This window comes from Cherax quadricarinatus, chromosome 86 (assembly GCF_038502225.1).
Source record: "Cherax quadricarinatus isolate ZL_2023a chromosome 86, ASM3850222v1, whole genome shotgun sequence".
Lineage (NCBI taxonomy): Eukaryota > Metazoa > Arthropoda > Malacostraca > Decapoda > Parastacidae > Cherax > Cherax quadricarinatus.
Genome location: NC_091377.1, coordinates 8,943,413 through 8,964,588, shown reverse-complemented (window position 1 = coordinate 8,964,588; position 21,176 = coordinate 8,943,413). Strand labels below are relative to the sequence as shown.

At 38.7% G+C, this 21,176-nt stretch overlaps 1 protein-coding gene across 1 annotated transcript in view; it reads right to left on the bottom strand.

The window, feature by feature from the left end:
• Positions 1-593: 593 nt before the first annotated feature.
• LOC138855256 (GPI transamidase component PIG-T-like) overlaps positions 594-21,176 on the bottom strand; it is a 32,326-nt gene continuing 11,743 nt past the window's right edge. The window contains exons 6-12 of the mRNA XM_070103702.1: positions 15,214-15,396; positions 13,926-14,127; positions 10,340-10,483; positions 7,956-8,208; positions 7,643-7,787; positions 3,710-3,864; positions 594-852 (exon numbers count right to left, since the gene is read on the bottom strand). Coding sequence (XP_069959803.1) covers positions 594-852; positions 3,710-3,864; positions 7,643-7,787; positions 7,956-8,208; positions 10,340-10,483; positions 13,926-14,127; positions 15,214-15,396 — 1,341 coding nt within the window. The remainder of the gene's footprint in view (positions 853-3,709; positions 3,865-7,642; positions 7,788-7,955; positions 8,209-10,339; positions 10,484-13,925; positions 14,128-15,213; positions 15,397-21,176) is intronic.

The window sequence follows — 21,176 nt, the reverse complement described above, 5'->3', positions numbered from 1 at the left end:
TTAGAATGTGCAAAGATAAGAAAATCACATTTATAAAACAATTTCACAGGTAAATTCAGTCTTTTGGCTCTGAAATAAGTCTTGATACTTATAACAATAAGGTGAACTTTCTACATGATAATACAAGACATACTGTAATAATTATACCACTCTTGGTGAAGCTAAGCCTCATACAATAGCTAATTAAGTCTTGAAAAGTAAATTAAAGCTTCTGAATTATTCCTTTTACCTTTTATTTCAAACATTTACTAATTCCAATTGACTATTTTAGTCAACATTGCTTATGCAAAAATAATAAAGATCTTAGATAAAACATTTTGCTCAGTGGGAACTTTATATATAGAGTAACTAGATTTTTTAAAAAGCTTTCTCTATAAATCTTTAATTTACCACTGGTCAGCTTACTACTTAATTTTCATTTAATTATTAGAACTACAAGGAGGTTCTAAGCACAATGGAAACAACTAAACTTCCCTGTTACTTAAATTTTTTAACGACTTGTGAAGAATCCCCAGCTATGAGCGGGAGAGATCAAGCAGAATCATGTTACTTAATCTGGTGTTTATCTATTTTCTATTATATTTGAAACTTGTTCATCTGTCCTTCTTAGTTTCCTGACTGTTCTCTGTCTTGTTGCTGGTTTTAACTTCATCCTCATCCTCTTCAGTAATGTCTTCCAAATCTTCTCTGTCTTCATAAAGAGGATTTTCCTCAACAATAACTTGTTCTTTTGTTGCATCTTTTTCTACACAGTCATTTTCTACCTTATGGCCTCTTTTAAATATATTTTTGACTCTGTGTACTATACGACTGAATGATGATTCTTTATTTTCTATTTTCTTGAGCACCAACCTAAAATCAGAAAAAAATTATGCAGTCATAATGAAAACCCAAATTCTCCTATTTTTCTAGCTAAAAGAAACTGGATAAATTTTACATAATCAATATAATATCAACACACCTCAAGAGTTTCTACTGCTGTGTAAATTCTATATACATGTGTCTTAATTTAATCTATATACAAAATTTCACATAATCAATGTAATATTAACACACATCTAAGGAGTGTCTACTGCTATGTAAATACTATACACTTTCACCTTTTACCTTTACTGTGAGCATAAGACAATGCTCACTCCTTGCAGCCATAAACAATACCTAAAGCTACATTATGGACTGTTATGCCTTGTGGGAGGGCCTGGAACCCTACTACAATTACCTGTCTGAGTTTCTGGAGGAAGGTGAGTTTCAGTTCCTGGTCCTGCCACCAATACACTACTCTAGGTGCATGGGAATCGGTGTATGAACATGTCGAGGGCCTGACCCGTACTGTACTGGTTTCTGGAGGTTGACAGTTTCAGTTCCTGGTCCTTGCCTCAATAACCTCTAACATGATGACTTGACTGTTCCAAGAATTTTTTGAAACCTTCCTCATGGTGTTACTGTTATGATGGGGCAAATCTAGTGCAACAGATACAAGCCAGGTTCTGAATGGCATGAAAGTCTCCCAAATGTGCGTATGGATGTCCGGGTTTGGCTCTCATGGATCCATATTCCAGTCTAAACTCTGAAACTTTCATAATTTGAATTCATGTCACCAATTACACGAATGTACTTCTCTAAAATACAGCAGAACTATATTAAAAATAAGTTGTGTTGAAATCCATTCTATATCACTTTATAATTTCAAACAGTATTTATGAACTTGATCTGATAATTTCATGGTAACTATCATGAGATGTATTCATACCTAAAATTTGCTGCTCTCAAACTTTCAAATTGCAGTAAATATCATGCAATGATCTGGATTGTGATGGCGATCTGGTAGTAATAATTTAGTTCGTGTGAATGGGTCTGCAGTTTTGTTTTTTCAAGTTATTATCAAAGTAAATTTATGAACTATATCTAATAGAAGTATCATTCATGGGAGGAAGGGGAGGCAAAACATGGAGGGGGGTAAGATGTGCTTGTGGGCAAGGGTTGGACGTTAATCAGTCGGTCAGTGAAGGGAAGGACAGGATCAATGGTTTATCCCTTAGGGACCTAAATGAGCTTCCTCAAGAGGATCTTTAATGCAAAAGGATTTCATGCCAGAACAGTTTATTGATATAGCTGGACTTGAGGGTCTGGCTTTCATAAACTGTAATTTACTTTAAGCAAAAAATTTTGAATTGAGTTTGAATTTTTAGGCTTACATTGTTTATTTAAGTATTTTTAGCTATCCCTATCTAAGGTTTCCACAGCGTGGCCTGAAAAAAACTTACCATCATTACTCATCACTGTTGCAGGGAATCAGGTGTAGTAACAGCTTTTAAACTGCACCATTACCTCGTCTATGGGATTATGAACAGCTGTGACAGTCCTGCACAATCTGTTGCCCATTGCCTGACCTTCATGATGATATTTATTTCCAGAATTCATATACTTATTTGAATTGTTCCATTCATCTGCCACAAATCACCTACATGACAGCGAAGTATGCACTTATACATGAAAGTCCTGTGGTAGCTGACCAAGTGTCTCAGTATGTACCAACAAACTGGTCCTCTTGCACACCAGACTGATACACATTTCAATCAATGTTTTGATTCTTCTACTGCAAACTCACAAAAGCTTCCTCAACCCTCTGGCAAGTTATAGTAATCAACCCTACTAATTTAAACAATTCTCTCTATATTCACTCCTATATTCCCAACAGATACTCCTCAAACTCAGTTCTGTATTTCAAGATGTACTTCTTGTTAACACTTACCCAGATTAAGCGTTTGCTAACTCTAGCTTCGAAAAGTTACCTCAATACCTCAGAAAATTTTTGTCACAGACGAAGTGGAGTCACTTTCCTATAGTTCAGATTGACCTCAATGTTTTGAGCTGGTTGTCATTCCAAAATATCATGTAATGACTCACGACCATATCTCCTCAATGATAAATCTGTGATACCTAATCTTTGAATCGTCGAGGTAGCTCTCGTATTCTGTTGTTGTTCTTGACACCTAAGATTGCTGCATCTTGCAATTCGTTGAATGCTCCAGAGGACATGTCATGAGCTGTTAGAGATGTGACATTCCAGTTTTGATGATGCATTTATTTAACTTCACTCTTGCCATACCCTGGACTTTGAGTCCTGAAATGGGATCTATCAATGCTTTAAAGCAGGGTTCGATATTGCAGTTTGGGTATGTTGTGATTAATATTTTTTATTTATTTTATTATCACACTGCTTATTTCTTACCAAGCACGGTGGCCTGCAAACAAGACTTGCCCATATCCATCACTTTTCCAGTCATTTTCCATCATGTCTTCCAGTAAGCTTTAACTACTTTTCCTTCAGAGTGTCAGGCACCGTCCTTCCAGTCAGGACTGTCCCTCCAGTTCCAAGTCCCCTGCATAATTTATCTCCTCATAAATCAGTCTTTGTCAAACACATTGTCCATCTCTCCTACCAAACCATGTCTCCATTCATGCCTCTGAATCCAAGCCCCATCTGGCCTCCTTAGCCCCTCCTCAAACCTTCCTTGGCCCCCTACCCGCTTCCTAGCTACGACTGCTACCTGATCCTTCACTACAGACTGCATTCTCTTGAAGTATCGACCACCTCAACAACCATTCTCTTAGCCCTCTGACAACATTTGCCCATCCAGCCCCTCCAACTTCAAACGTACGATTCTCTCTTATATTCACACTCACATTCCTCATTACATTCACCCACCTTCCTTCCGACATGCATTCATCACCTCCAGCCTTCTCATATGAAGCTTCATACCACTCTCCATATAAGGCGTTGGTACAAGACAAGTTCTTTTCTCCTTGCCTCCAAGGACACGTTCTTTGCCCTTCCCACTCATCAATCTTTTCCCTCATCTTCTATGAATCCACCTCATTTTCATCCAAAAATATCTGATACATTCCCTCCCAAATATCTGATCGTTCAATCTGATACTCTATCTTTCCTCATCTGATTTCATCTTTCATCACCTAATCTTTTTTTCTCTATTACTTTTCCTGTATTCTTTCTTTTCTCTACAAATTCATCACCAATCTCTCAACTCTTGAATCTCCTAGAGCATCGTCCACAGCACAGTGTCATGACAATTCCAGTGTAACTGTGTGATTCTTTATGTTTTTCTACTCTTTAAACTCCTCGCATTTGCATCTCTTCACATCTATAATATTTAAACATAATGAATCAACATCCTGTGACATACATTTTCTGAAGAATCCTCTTTTGACAAATTTCCTCTTTACCTCACTATCCTCGTAAACTCTTCACTTATATGTTTCACTGTAAACACCTGGTCCACACACCCCCTACCTTTCCTAAAGCCTCCTTGTTCATCTGCTATCCTATTCTCCATCTTACTCTTAATTCTTTCAATAATAACTCTACCATACACTTTACCAGGTATACTCAACAGACTTATCCCCCTATAATTTTTGCACTCTCTTTTGTCCCCTTCACCTTTATACAAAGAAACTATGCATGCTCTCTGCCAATCCCTAGGTACCTTACCCTCTTCCATACATTTATTAAATAATTGCACCAACCACTCCAAAACTATATCCCCACCTGCTTTTAACATTTCTATCTTTATCCCATCAATCCCAGCTGCCTTACCCCCTTTCATTTTACCTACTACCTCATGAACTTCCCCCACACTCACAACTGGCTCTTCCTCACTCCTACAAGATGTTATTCCTCTTTGCCCTATACACAAAATCACAGCTTCCCTATCTTCATCAACATTTAACAATTCCTCAAAATATTCCCTCCATCTTCCCAATACCTCTAACTCTCCATTTAATAACTCTCCTCTCCTATTTTTAACTGACAAACCCATTTGTTCTCTAGGCTTCCTTAACTTGTTAATCTCACTCCAAAACTTTTTCTTATTTTCAACAAAATTTGTTGATAACATCTCACCCACTCTCTCATTTGCTCTCTTTTTACATTGCTTCACCACTCTCTTAACCTCTCTCTTTTTCTCCATATACTCTTCCCTCCTTGCATCACTTCTACTTTGTAAAAACTTCTCATATGCTAACTTTTTCTCCCTTACTACTCTCTTTACATCATCATTCCACCAATCGCTCCTCTTCCCTCCTGCACCCACTTTCCTGTAACCACAAACTTCTGCTGAACACTCTAACACTACATTTTTAAACCTACCCCATACCTCTTCGACCCCATTTCCTATGCTCTCATTAGACCATCTATCCTCCAATAGCTGTTTATATCTTACCCTAACTGCCTCCTCTTTTAGTTTATAAACCTTCACCTCTCTCTTCCGTGATGCTTCTATTCTCCTTGTATCCCATCTACCTTTTACTCTCAGTGTAGCTACAACTAGAAAGTGATCTGATATATCTGTGGCCCCTCTATAAACATGTACATCCTGAAGTCTACTCAACAGTCTTTTATCTACCAATACATAATCCAACAAACTACTGTCATTTCGCCCTACATCATATCTTGTATACTTATTTATCCTCTTTTTCTTAAAATATGTATTACCTATAACCAAACCCCTTTCTATACAAAGTTCAATCAAAGGACTCCCATTATCATTTACACCTGGCACCCCAAACTTACATACCACACCCTCTCTAAAAGTTTCTCCTACTTTAGCATTCAGGTCCCCTACCACAATTACTCTCTCACTTGGTTCAAAGGCTCCTATACATTCACTTAACATCTCCCAAAATCTCTCTCTCTCCTCTGCATTCCTCTCTTCTCCAGGTGCATACACGCTTATTATGACCCACTTTTCGCATCCAACCTTTACTTTAATCCACATAATTTTTGAATTTACACATTCTTATTCTCTTTTCTCCTTCCATAACTGATCCTTCAACATTACTGCTACCCCTTCCTTTGCTCTAACTCTCTCAGATACTCCAGATTTAATCCCGTTTATTTCCCCCCACTGAAACTCCCCTACCCCCTTCAGCTTTGTTTCGCTTAGGGCCAGGACATCCAACTTCTTTTCATTCATAACATCAGCAATCGTCTGTTTCTTGTCATCCGCACTACATCCACGCACATTCAAGCATCCCAGTTTTATAAAGTTTTTCTTCTTCTCTTTTTTAGTAAATGTCTACAGGAGAAGGGGTTACTAGCCCATTGCTCCCGGCATTTTAGTCGCCTCATACGACACGCATGGCTTATGGAGGAAAGATTCTTTTCCACTTCCCCATATATATATACATATATACATATATATATACATCCTAGGTAGTAGGTTGGTAGACAGCAACCGCCCAGGGAGGTACTACCGTCCTACCAAGTGAGTGTAAAACGGAAGCCTGTAATTGTTTTACATGATTGTAGGATTGCTGGTGTCCTTTTTTCTGTCTCATAAACATGTAAGATTTCAGGTACGTCTTGCTACTTCTACTCATACTTGGGTCACACTACACATACATGTACAAACATATATATACACACACCCATCTGGGTTTTCTTCTGTTTTCTTTCTAGTTCTTGTTCTTGTTTATTTCCTCTTACGTCCATGGGGAAGTGGAACAGAATTCTTCCTCTGTAAGCCATGTGTGTTGTAAGAGGCGACTAAAATGCCGGGAGAAAAGAGCTAGTAACCTCTTCTCCTGTATATATTACTAAATGTAAAAGGAGAAACTTTCGTTTTTCTTTTTGGGCCACCCCGCCTCGGTGGGATATGGCTGGTGTGTTAAAAGAAAAAAGAAAAAGATATATACATCCTAGGTAGTAGGATGGTAGACAGCAACTGCCCAGGGAGGTACTACCGTCCTGCCAAGTGAGTGTAAAACAAAAGCTTGTAATTGTTTTACATGATGGTAGGATTGCTGGTGTCCTTTTTTCTGTCTCATAAACATGCAAGATTTCAGGTATGTCTTGCTACTTCTACTTACACTTAGGTCACACTACACATACATGTACAAGCATATATATACACACCCCTCTGGGTTTTCTTCTATTTTCTTTCTAGTTCTTGTTTATTTCCTCTTATCTCCATGGGGAAGTGGAACAGAATTCTTCCTCCGTAAGCCATGCGTGTTGTAAGAGGCGACTAAAATGCCGAGAGCAAGGGGCTAGTAACCCCTTCTCCCGTATAAATTACTAAATTTAAAAAGAGAAACTTACATTTTTCTTTTTGGGCCACCCTGCCTTAGTGGGATACGGCTGGTTTGTTGAAAAAAAAAAAATATATATATATATATACATACATACATACATACATACAACCTCTCCTCACTTAACGACGAAGTGCCGTTCCTAAGTTCATACAGCAATGCACTGCATATTGTAATAAACGGAATAGACAAAATCAGCTCTAATATACATTATTTAGGTATGCAAACCAAGTCAAGTCATTTAGGTATGCATATTGGCAAAGAGCCCACTGTAAGTCAGAGTCATCGGTAAACGAGTAAGTCACTAAATGAGGAGAGGCCGTATATATACTGTACGTGTGTGTGATTGTTGAGCCAGATGAACTGAGTTCCTCCTTAGAACTCTTTCACTTTTCTATGCACTTCCTTTATTCTTTTTGTTTATAACACACTTATATTCTCCTGTTTGCCTAGGTCTCACTGTTTACTTCACCATTTAATGTATATTCTACACCTCACAGGCAACAAGAGCACCTAAAAAAAACACACTTACAAGTGTATACAACTGTGTGTTAGACCCATTTAAGAAGAAACATTTTTGGTCCATTTGTTTGTAAACAAATGTTCCTGCAGCCATTGGCCCCACTTCAATGTTTTTAATCACCAGATTATTCACTTTTAACTTTTTGTATATGTATCTGAAAATCAAAGATTTTCTCTATCACACTTTAATAAGCTATATTTTCCAATTACGTACATTCCTTTCCCCAAGTAAATCCAGAGGTTAATATGAATCAAACGATGAATGTGTTTATGTTAATACATGCATTTATATAGTAAATAATGGAATCTTAAGCTTAGCTTACTTGTCCTTAAGAGTAGAACATGTCAGACTGTTTACTGAAACATTCCTTGGAGTGGGAAGAACTGCTGAGATGGTTGCTGCAGGAATGTAGAACCCATGGTTTGCATCTGGTGGGTATTCTAGCCACTTAAGCAGAGCCCTTGTGAAGTCCAAGCTAAGTTCTATGGTTGAGCTTGCAGGAATCTCCACCACTGCCTCATACAGCCATCCTTGCTCACGGTCTCGAGCAGTCACCAGTTTTGAAATATACACTGCTGATAGCAAATTCAAAGCATGTCTTACATTTGATGGCATATACTATACATAAAAGAACAAAAGAACAAAAGAACCAAAGAACAAAAAAACACAATACCATGACTGGAACAATACACAAATAACCAGCACGCAGAAGAAAGAAACTTATGATGTTTTGGTCTGACTTGGGCCATTAACTAGTCATATGCTAGTTAAATATCCAAGTCAGACTGAAACAGCTTCTTTCTTCACTGTGTGGGTTATTTGTGTATTAATGGAGGAAAGGGGAAGCGTAAGTGGCCAGTAATGACTATTGTGGTGGACAGAGAAGAAACTGTATACATTATACTAATACGTACATGTACATTATAGGAATGACTTATCTCACTCTGAGAATACTGCATATAATTATGTACAATACTGGATCTACTTTGTACACTAAAAACTAATTAAATCATGGTAAAAGGTGCACAATGACTACATTTACAAATACAATACAGTGGTACCCCGAGTTTCGAATTGCTCCCAATCGAACGATTATGTAAGTGTATTTGTGTAAGTGCGTTTGTAAGTGGATATTTGGGGGTCTGAAATGGACTAATCTATTAGATTAGTCCATTTACATTATTCCTTATGGGAACATATTCGTTTGGTATTGGCACTCGAACATCATTCTGGAATAAAATACTAAGTTCAAAACTAGGGGTACCACTGTATACGAGTCTAGCAATTTCAGCACACAAAATTATTAGCACACATTTCAATACACATATTAATAAGACTTAGGCTGTTGATCATGATAAAGAATTCGATATTGTTAATTTAGATTTTAGTAAGGCTTCTGATAGAGTACCGCACCAGAGACTATTAGAGAAAGTGGCAGCTCATGGCATTGGGGGAAAAAGTGCTGTCATGGATTGAGTCATGGCTCACCAACAGGAAGCAGAGAATGTGCTTAAATGGGGTTAAACCCGAGTGGGGATCTGTAACAAGTGGCGTTACACAGGGATCAGTCTTAGGCCCATTGTTGTTTATAATATATATTAATGACCTTGATGAGGGAATTACTAGTGATGTGAGCAAATTCGCCGATGATATGAAGATAGGTATGATAATTGATTCAAACAAAGATGTCACGGAACTTCAGGAGGATTTAGACAAACTCAATTCCTGGTCAGAAAAGTGGCAGATGGAGTTTGGTGTAGATAAATGCAAGGCTCTGAAGCTCTGGAGTGTCCATAACCCTAGTATACTTATAGGTTAAATAACGTAGAACTTAGCCATACAAATTGTGGAAAGGACTTCAGGGTTATCGTAAGCTGCAACCTTAACCCTTAAACCGTCCAAACGTAGAGCTATGTTGATGTGCGTAGTGCTCCAGACGTGGATCTATGTCCAATTTCACATGCTTTCAAATGGAGAAAATAAAGGTTGGAGCATTACGTACGTCAACGTAGATCTACGTTTGGACAGTTTAAGGGTTAAACCAAGACAGCAATGTCTAAGCATACATAATAAGGCAAACAGATTATGGGGATTTATATCAAGAAGTGTAAGCAACAGAAGTCCAGTGGTTATATTACAGCTTTATACATCATTAGTAAGGCCTCACCTAGATTACACAGCTCAGTTCTGGTCTCCATATTACAGAATGAATATAAATTTGTTAGAAAGCATTCAGCGTAGAATGACTAAATTAATACATAGCATTAGAAATCTTCCGTATGAAGAAAGATTGAAGACATTCACTTGTAACACGAAGAATGAGGGGAGACATGATCGAAGTGTATAAGTGGAAGATGGGTATTAACAAAGGGGATATAAATAAGGTTTTGAGGATATTCCTCCAAGAGAGAACCCGCAATAATGGATTCAAATTAGACAAGTTTAGATTTCGAAAGGATAAAGGGAAAGTGCTGGTTTGGTAATAGGGTAGCTGATGAGTGGAATGGTCCGCCTAGTAGGGTTATCGAAGCTAAAACCTTGGAAAGTTTCAAATTTAGGTTGGGTAAATACATGAGTGAGAGGGGTTGGATTTGAGTGAGACTTGGGTGGCATTTATTGTTAGTGGGTTGGATTTGTGAAGGACCTGCCTAGTATGGGCCAACAGGCCTATTGCAGTGTTCCTCCTTTATGTCTTTATGTACTTACGAGATTTCGTGTGACTGTATGAATGTGAGGTATGGAGGAAGAGCCGCAGATACCATGGAAGAACCTCAAGATACACCACAGATAGGGAAGTGGATCCTGAGTTGGTGAATTTGACTGTAATGCTGCCACCTTCCTGTCCATACCCTAAATAAGACAAAATCAAATATTATAATGACAAGGAAAGATTGGGAGCAAGGGACTGGTAACCCCTTCTCCTGTATAAGTTACTAAATGTAAAAACAGAAGAAAACCTTACATTTCCTTTTTTTCGGGTCATCCTGCCTTGGTGGGAAATGGCCTATGCTAAAAAAAAAAGTACGCTCTAGTTAAATATGAAGAAATTTAATTTCAGTTACATATTTACAAGCACCATAAGCAAGAGTGTACCTGAGTTGCATACATAATAAATATATTCCACTCTTTTATTTGTACAGTCACTGAAACATTCAAATTTATATAATCTAATTCCAACTTAATACTTGTCATATCATTATTTAAATTTCTAGTAGATGTAGCACCTACTACTTCCTCTCGGATCCCATTCCAGTGTTCTAACACCAAAGTGGGATCTACAAAGATAAATTTTCTAGTTACTAATGGAAAGCTGATATTATAATAATTATAATCATAACTAAGCATTATCTCCAAGGGTAAGTGGAACAGAATTCTTCCTCCATAAGCCACGTGTGTCGTAAGAGGCGACTAAAATGCTGGGAGCAAGGGGCTATTAACCCCTTTTCCTATATACATTATACTATATTTAAAAAGGGAAACATTTATTTTTAGGTCACCCTGCCTCGGTGGGATACAGCCAGGTCGTTGAGAAAAAAAAAGTGTTAAACACACAAGGGTCATACACTGTAAGCTGATAAACTGCTGTTACCCAGGGAGGTTCTATTGTTTCATCAGGAGCATGAAGCATCAAGCTCTGCACTCTGGCAGGATTGCAGGTTTTGTTTTCAACAAACTGGCTGTCTCCCACCTAGGTAGGGTGAGAAATTAAGTAAGTTTATTCAGGTATATGCAAATATAGTTACATAGATTATCATACATAGCAGCATATGTGTAGAGAACCTGGGATATCCAAAAAAAAGTCGTCAGAAAGAGTGACTCTATCACTGTCCTGCCAGAGGGGCACCAATACTACAGTTCAAAATTGCAAATATCCTCACCCCTCCTTCAGAGTGCAAGAACTGTACTTCCCACCTCCAGGACTCACGTCAGGCTAATTGGACTTATTTTACAAACATATAAGATGGCAGGTAAATCTTACATTGAGTATAAACTTACCTTTACTGTCCTGTGTGTTTCCTATATTATTATTTCATAGGGGAGAGCTAAACCAGCAGGGGTCATAGAGCACCTCGGGGAATGGGAAGCAATTAGAGTCAATACAAGGAAAGAGAAGGAAGCTCCATTTCTTTAAATCAAGAACCCTTCACCAGAATTGGGGCACCTCTCTTGAAGGGCTGTTTCCCAATAGCTTTTTCCAATTTAAAGGCTGCAAAGGTGATAATTCTCAGAGCCAACAACAGATATAAAATATAGTAATTGCTTGGTGCTGCTTTTTTTCTCAGTTTGCAATTGTGTTCTTTTGTTCTCGTGTTAATGGAGCAATGAAATCCTCTTTATCTATCTTATCTTACCCTTTCATGTCTTCTCTTCACCTCCTATCAGCCATGAGGATAATTTCAGAATTTTTTGCCTTTTTTATAATTTATTTTTTTAGGCAGCAAGTTATTGTTTTTAAAATATATCTAATGACTCTTTCCATTATTTATACAACAGCACTTGTCAGTGAGACAACCCTATAATTTAAAAGGTCTTATTTCACCTTTTTTTTTTTCAACAAGTCGGCTGTCTCCCACCGAGGCAGGGTGACCCAAAAAGAAAATACCCAAAAAGAAAATACTTTCATCATCATTCAACACTTTCACCTCTCACACATAATCACTGTCTTTGCAGAGGCACCCAGATACAACAGTTTACAAGCATATATTATATAAAACAAGTCGGCTGTCTCCCACCAAGGCAGGGTGACCCAAAAAGAAAGAAAATACCCAAAAAGAAAATACTTTCATCATCATTCAACACTTTCACCTCACTCACACGTAATCACTGCCTTTGCAGAGGCACCCAGATACAACAGTTTACAAGTATATATATATAAAGATATATAACATATCCCTCCAAACTGCCAATATCCCAAACCCCTCTTTTAAAGTGCAGGCATTGTACTTCCCATTTCCAGAACTTAAGTCCAGCTATATTAAAATAACCGTTTTGCCTGAATCCCTTCACTAAATATTACCCTGCGCACACTTCAACAGCTCATCAGGTCCCAAAAACCATTGATCTCCATTCACTCCTATCTAACATGCTCACACATGCTTGCTGGAAGTCCAAGCTCCTCCTCACAAAACCTCCTTTACCCCCTCCCTCCAACCTTTTCGAGGACGACCCCTACTCCACCTTCCTTCCCCTACAGATTTATATGCTCTCCAAGTCATTCTACTTTGATCCATTCTCTCTAAATGACCAAATCACCTCAACAACCCCTCTTCAGCCCTCTGACTAATACTTCTAGTAACCCCACACCTCCTCTTAATTTTCACACTCTGAATTCTCTACATAATATTTACACTACACATTGCCCTTAGACAGGACATCTCCACTGCCTCCAGCTGCCTCCTCGCTGCAGCATTAACAACCCAAGCTTCACACCCATATAAGAGTGTTGGTACCACTATACTTTTGTACATTACCTTCTTTGCCTTCATGGATAACATTTTTTGTCTCCAAAGATCCCTCAACGCACCACTCACCTTTCTTCCTTCATCAATTCTATGGTTAACCTCATCCTTCATAAACCCATATGCTGACACATCAACTCCCAAATATCTGAAAACATTCACTTCTTCCATACTCCCTCTCTCCAATGTGATATCCAATTTTTCTTTATCTAAATCATTTGACACCCTCATCACCTTACTCTTATCTATGTTCACTTTCAACTTTCTACCTTGACACACCCTCCCAAACTCATCCACTAACCTTTGCAATTTTTCTTTTAGAGTCTCCCATAAGCACAGTATTATCAGCAAAAAGTAACTATGTCAACTCCCATTTTGTATATGATATCCCATAATTTAATCCCACCCCTCTCCCGAACACTCTAGCATTTACTTCTTTTACAACCTCATCTATAAATACATTAAACAACCATGGTGATATTACATATCTCTGTCTAAGACCTACTTTTACCAGGAAGTAATCTCCCTCTCTTCTACACACCTTAACCTGAGCCTCACTATCCTCATAAAAACTCTTTTTTTTAATTATTTGCAATTAATCTCAAGTTACTGTGGTTGCAAGTGTGCATGTGTATCTGCTGAAGAGGATCCCAGAAGGGGATCAAAATATGTATACAGATCAATTAATCTTCTGAGGTTCTGTCTCCATGTGGGTTATTAATGAGCATTGACAGGTGTTCATTACACTTTAGTCATCCATGTATTATACCCTTAAAACTATAAAAAGCATCAAATTTCACTTTAGTAGAACAATGCAACAACAGCTTTCTTACCAGTGATAAACCGAGATACATGCAAATGGGGTGACGGAATGATGCCATATATGTGACGAGACTTGTAAGTCGCTTCAATGTTGAAGCCGTCGCCTGCCAGAGCAGCCTGAACATCATACACAGCCAGCTGACGAAGGCTAGGTCCGCTACCACTCTCGTCAAATATGTCTGGCTCAGGGTCCAAGGTAAACTTTTTCATATCCTACAAATTAAAACAAGATATAAATACTTGTTTTGTTCTGGGCACTTCTGCAAAAACAGTGATTATGTATGAGTGAGGAGAAAGTGTTGAATGATGATGAAAGTATTTTCTTTTTGGGGATTTTCTTTCTTTTTGGGTCACCCTGCCTCAATGGGAGACAGCTAACTTGTTAAAAAAAAAAAAAGTACTTCTCCATGGGGAAGTGGAGAAGAATCCTTCCTGTATAAGCCAGGCATAGTGTATGAGGCGACTAAAATGCCAGGAGCAAGGGACTATTAACCCCCTTCTCCTGTATTAATTACTACTTGCAAAAAAAAGGAAAACTTTGGTTTTTCTTTTCAGGTCACCCTGCCTCAGTGGGAGATGGCCGGTGCACTGAAAAAAAAAAGTGTTTTCTTTATCAATACAGAATATCATGCACTTCACTTTGTTATGAAACCTAGCACACAGGATCAGCACTATACACTGAAGAACGAAGTTTGGCTACAGGTGATACAATAATACTGATGGATGGTCATACAGATGAAACACAAATGGTAAGTAAAATCATACATATGCAACACCTAGGTACCTTTGTTTTGAAGATGTTTTGCTAGCCAGTGGCTTTTACAATTCAACATTGAGATTATATGTAGAAAACATTACAAGATAAGGCAATCAGTCCCTCATACTTGAAGAATGTGTTCAGTACCTTAATGATGATGAAGCTGAAGCAAAAGCAGGAAGATGGAATAAATACCCAGGTGTTGCACATGTGTCTAATTCATCAACTTATCAGTATTGCATTCTATTAATATATTAAGGATAATCATCAGGGATTTTATAAATGCATGTTGGACCATATAATGCAGGTCATTAAGTGCAAGGAGTGGTGGAGGCTTGATCCTCTGTCCACTGATCTGCAACAACAGTAGTCTTCAATAATTTGGTATCTGCATGCCTCTGGCAAGTCAGTGATAGTGTGAATGATGGTGAAAGTGTTTCTTTTTTGGGTCACCCTGTCTTAGTGGGAGACAGCCAGTGAGTTAAAAATTTTAAAACACTACAAAAGAAATTATTTAGAGCTAGATGGAATTGACAACTTACTCTATTGCCAGTAACATCTACATAGATTTTTGACATTGACGCCAAAGGACATGTATAAATCAGCTGAGTTGAGAAAAGTTGTTGCAGGCTCCAGTCTTGGTGGCCGCTTGAAGAAAGAGTAGGACCTTGCACCAGGGACAATGCTTGTGTTAGCTCTAGATGAACACTGCTGCAACTCACATCCTAAAATAACAAGAGAAACAGAGTGTGACAAATTAAAATGCAAAATACAGTATAGTGGACCCTCAACCAGCGATGGCATCGATTAACGATAAATCTGACTAGCGATACATTTTAACGCAAAAATTTTGCCTCGACTAGCGCTTAAAAACCCGACCAGCACTATTCGTTCCGTACAAGACGCGTCCACTTTGGCATGAGTGCGCCTCACTAGTCCCGTGGGTGCCAGTGTTTACAAGCCAGCCACCGCGGTCGCTTCCAAACATACAACTGGAACATTTCATATTATCACAGCCTTTGTAGTGATTGCACCTGCAAAATAAGTCACCATGGACCCCAAGAAAGCTTCTAGTGCCAACCCTACAGCAAAAAGGGTGAGAATTACTATGGAGATGAAGAAAGAGATCATTGCTAAGGATGAAAGTGGAGTGCGTGTCTCTGAGCTGCTCAGGTTGTATAATAAACCCCAATCAACCATCGCTACTATTGTGGGCAAGAAAACGGCAATCAAGGAAGCTGTTCTTGCCAAAGGTGCAACTATGTTTTTGAAACTGAGATCGCAAGCGGTAGAAGATGTTGAGAGACTCTTATTGGTGTGGATAAACGAGAAACAGATAGCAGGAGATAGCATCTCTCAAGCGATCATATGTGAAAAGGCTAGGAAGTTGCATGACGATTTAATTAAAAAATGCCAGCAACTAGTGATGTGAGTGAATTTAAGGCCAGCAAAGGTTGGTTTGAGAGATTTAAGAAGCGTAGTGGCATTCATAGTGTGACAAGGCATGGTGAGGCTGCCAGTTCGGACCACAAAGTGGGAATTCAAGGAGCACATAGACAGCGAAGGACTGAAACCTGAACAAGTGTTTAATTGTGACGAAACAGGCCTGTTTTGGAAGAAAATGCCAAGCAGGATGTACATTACTCAGGAGGAAAAGGCACTCCCAGGACATAAGCCTATGAAAGACAGGCTTACTCTGTTGATGTGTGCCAATGCTAGTGGTGATTGCAAAGTGAAGCCTTTATTGGTGTATCACTCTGAAACTCCCACAGTGTTCAGGAAAAACATTGTCGTCAAGGCTAATTTGTGTGTGCTGTGGAGGGCAAACAGTAAGGCATGGGTCACTAGGGACTTTTTCTATGACTGGTTACACCATGCATTTGCCCCCAATGTGAAAAATTACCTAATTGAAAAGAAATTAGAGTGCCTCCTGGTATTAGACAATGCTCCTGGTCATCCTTCAGACTTGGCAGAGCAACTTTCTAGGGACATGAGCTTCATTAAGGTGAAGTTTTTGCCTCCTAATACCACTCCTCTCCTGCAGCCCATGGACCAGCAGGTCATTTCCAACTTCAAGAAACTGTACACAAAAGCTATGTTTGAAAGGTGCTTTGTAGTGACCTCAGAAACTCAACTGACTCTAAGAGAGTTTTGGAAAGATCATTTTACCATCTTCAATTGTGTAAACATTATAGGTAAGGCTTGGGAGGAAGTGACTAAGAGGATCTTGAACTCTGCTTGGAAAAAACTGTGGCCAGAATGTGTAGACAAAAGGTATTGTGAAGGGTTTGAGGCTAACCCTGAGAATCCTATGCCAGTTGAGGAATCCATTGTGGCATTGGGGAAGTCCTTGGGGTTGGAGGTTAGTGGGGAGGATGTGGAAGAGCTGATGGAGGAGGACAATGAAGAACTAACCACTGATGAGCTGCTAGATCATCTTGAACAGCAAGAGGGCAGACCTGAGGAAACTGCTTTGGAGGAGGGGATAGAGAAATTGAAGAAGTTGCCTACTTCTAAGATTAAGGAAATGTGTGCAAAGTGGCTTGAAGTGCAAACCTTTTTTGATGAAAATCACCCTGACACAGCTACTGCAAGCCGTGTTGGCAACCTGTACACTGACAATGTTGTGAACCATTTTAGGAAAGTCATAAAGGAACGAGAGGTACAGGTATCTATGGACAGATATGTTGTGCAACAGAAGTCCAGTGACTCTGAAGCTGGTCCTAGTGGCATTAAAAGAACAAGGGAAGTAACCCCAGAAAAAGACTTGCTACCTCAAGTGATAATGGAAGGGGATTCCCCTTCTAAACACTAAGATCAACGGTCTCCCCTCCTCCCATCCCATCAATCATCACCAGATCTTCAATAAAGGTAAGTGTCATGTAACTGTGCATGTCTTCTTCAGTTTGTGTGTATTAAAATTAATATTTCATGTTGTAAAATTTTTTTTTTTCAATACTTTTGGGTGTCTTGCACGGATTAATTTGATTTCCATTATTTCTTATGGGGAAAATTAACTTGACTAATGATTATTTTGATTAACGATGAGCTCTCAGGAACGGATTAATATCGCTGGTTGAGGGTCCACTGTATTGCATTTTATATGAATAGTAAGCTGAGCATTTCATATTAGACAACACAGCACTTGCATTTTTTTAACTCTAATTATTTTATACCTTGAACCCTTATACAATTACAGTTACTGATCTTCCATATAAATTGATAGGGAAAAGTATATGCATCCACCATCACGTAGTACCCAAGGAGGTACTACCATTCTGCCAAGTGAGTGTAAAACGGAATCCTGTAATTGTTTTACATGATAGTAGGATTGCTGGTGTCTTTTTTCTGTCTCTTAAACATGCAAGATTTCAGGTACATCTTACTACTTTTACTTACACTTAGGTCACACTACACATACATGTACAAGCATATATATACACACCCCTATGGGTTTTCTTCTATTTTCTTTCTATTTCTTGTTCTTGGTTATTTCCTCGTCTCCATGGGGAAGTGGAACAGAATTCTTCCTCCGTAAGCCATGCGTGTTGTAAGAGGTGACTAAAATGCCGGGAGCAAGGGTCTAGTAACCCCTTCTCCTGTATAAATTACTAAATTTAAAAAAAGAAACTTTTGTTTTTCTTTTTGGGCTACCCCGCCTTGGTGGGATATGGCCGGTTTGTTGAAAAAAAAAAAAAGAAAATCTGAGTTTTCTTTTATTTTATCTTAATGGTTCTTGTTCTTATTACTTTTCCTTTTATATCCATGGGGAAGTGGAATAAGAATCTTTCCTCCTTAAGCCATGCGTGTTGTAAGAGTCAACTAAAATGCTGGGAACAATGGGCTAGTAACCCCTTTTCCTGTAAAGATTACTAAAAAGAAGAAGAAGAAGAAAATCATTGAGGAATATGTGGAGACAAAAAACATTATCTATGGAGGCAAAGAAGGGAATGTATGAAAGTATAGTGGTACCAACACTCTTATTGGGTGTGAAGATTAGGTTGTAAATGCTGCAGCGAGAAGGCAATTGGAGGCGTCTAAGGGCAATGTGTGGTGTAAATATTATGCAGAGAGTTCAGAGTGTGGAAATTAGGAGAAGGTGTGGAGTTAATAAAAGTATTAGTCAGAGGGCTGAAGAGGGGTTGTTGAGGGGGTTTGGTCATTTAGAGAGAATGGATCAAAGTAGAATGACATGGAGAGCATATAAATCTGTAGGGGAAGGAAGGCGGGGTAGGGGTCGTCCTCAAAAAGGTTGGAGGGAGGGGGTAAAGGAGGTTTTGTGGGCAAGGGGCTTGGTCTTCCAGCAAGCATGCATGAGCGTGTTAGATAGGAGTGAATGGAGACGAATGGTATTTGGGACCTGACGAGCTGTTGGAGTGTGAGCAGGGTAATATTTAGTGAAGGGATTCAGGAAAACTGGTTATTTTTATATAGCCGGACTTGAGTACTGTAAATGGGAAGTACAATGCCTGCACTTTAAATTAGGGGTTTGGATATTGGCAGTTTGGAGGGTTATGTTGCGTATCTTTATACGTATATCCTTCTAAACTGTTGTGTTCTGGGCACCTCTGCAAAAACAGTCATTATGTATGAGTGAGGTGAAAGTGTTGAATGATGATGAAAGTATTTCCTTTTTGGGGATCTTCTTTGTTTTTGGGTCACCCTGCCTTGGTGGGAGACGGCCAACTTGTTAAAAAAAAAATCACTTTATGAAAAAACACAATATATTCATGTATCTCCTCACAATTTAACCTCCATATTCCTTTATTTATAACTTTATCTGCTCCAAAGATCTTTCCACATTGTAGTGCATTGTTTCCTTAAGTTCAATTAAGCTCTCCTTATTCTGAAAACTTGCATCTTGTAACTACAGACTGCTGATACATTGTCATTCATATTCATACAAAAAATGTGTATATTTCTACCATGTGAAACTTATTACAAAATTTTGATGCATTTTAAATACAGTCTCTCCTCACTTAGTGACGTACTCGTTTACCGATGCCTGGTTCTTACGACGGGCTCTCTGACCAGTATTTATACCTAAATAATGTATGTTAGTGCTGATTTCCTCTATTCTGTTTATTTCAATATACAGTACACTACTGTAGATGACTCTGAAACAGAAACCTGTAACTGTTTTGCATGATGGTAGGATTGCTGGTGTCGTTTTCTGTCTCATAAACACGCTAGATAACAGGGATATCTTGCTACTCCTACTTACACTCTGGTCACACTTCACAGACACGCACATGCATATATATATATATATACACATACATCTAGGCTTTTCTCCTTTTTCTGAATAGCTCTTGTTCTTCTTTATTTCTTCTATTGTCCATGGGGAAATGGAAAAGACTCTTTCCTCCATAAGCCATGCGCGTCGTATGAGGCGACTAAAATGCTGGGAGCGATGGGCTAGTAACCCCTTCTCCTGTAGACATTTACTAAAAAAGAGAAGAAGAAAAACTTTATAAAACTGGGATGCTTGAATGTGCGTGGATGTAGTGCGGATGACAAGAAACAGATGATTGCTGATGTTATGAATGAAAAGAAGTTGGATGTCCTGGCCCTAAGCGAAACAAAGCTGAAGGTGGAAGGGGAGTTTCGGAGGGGGAAAATAAATGGGATTAAATCTGGAGTATCTGAGAGAGTTAGAGCTAAGGAAGGGGTAGCAGTAATGTTGAAGGATCAGTTATGGAAGGAGAAAAGAGAATATGAATGTGTAAATTCAAGAATTATGTGGATTAAAGTAAAGGTTGGATGCGAAAAGTGGGTCATAATAAGCATGTATGCACCTGGAGAAGAGAGGAATGTAGAAGAAAGAGAGAGATTTTGGGAGATATTAAGTGAATGTATAGGAACCTTTGAACCAAGTGAGAGAGTAATTGTGGTAGGGGACCTGAATGCTAAAGAAGGAGAAACTTTTAGAGAGGGTGTGGTAGGTAAGTTTGGGGTGCCAGGTGTAAATGATAATGGGAGTCCTTTGATTGAACTTTGTATAGAAAGGGGTTTAGTTATAGGTAATACATATTTTAAGAAAAAGAGGATAAATAAGTATACAAGACATGATGTAGGGCAAAATGATAGTAGTTTGTTGGATTATGTATTGGTAGATAAAAGACTTGAGTAGACTTGAGGATGTACATGTTTATAGAGGGGCCACAGATATATCAGATCACTTTTTAGTTGTAGCTACACTGAGAGTAAAAGGTAGATGGGATACAAGGAGAATAGAAGCATCAGGGAAGAGAGATGTGAAGGTTTATAAACTAAAAGAGGAGGCAGTTAGGGTAAGATATAAACAGCTATTGGAGGATAGATATGCTAATGAGAGCATAGGCAATGGGGTCGAAGAGGTATGGGGTAGGTTTAAAAATGTAGTGTTAGAGTGTTAAGCAGAAGTTTATGATTACAGGAAAGTGAGTGCAGGAGGGAAGAGGAGTGACTGGTGGAATGATGATGTAAAGAGAGTAGTAAGGGAGAAAAAGTTAGCATATGAGAA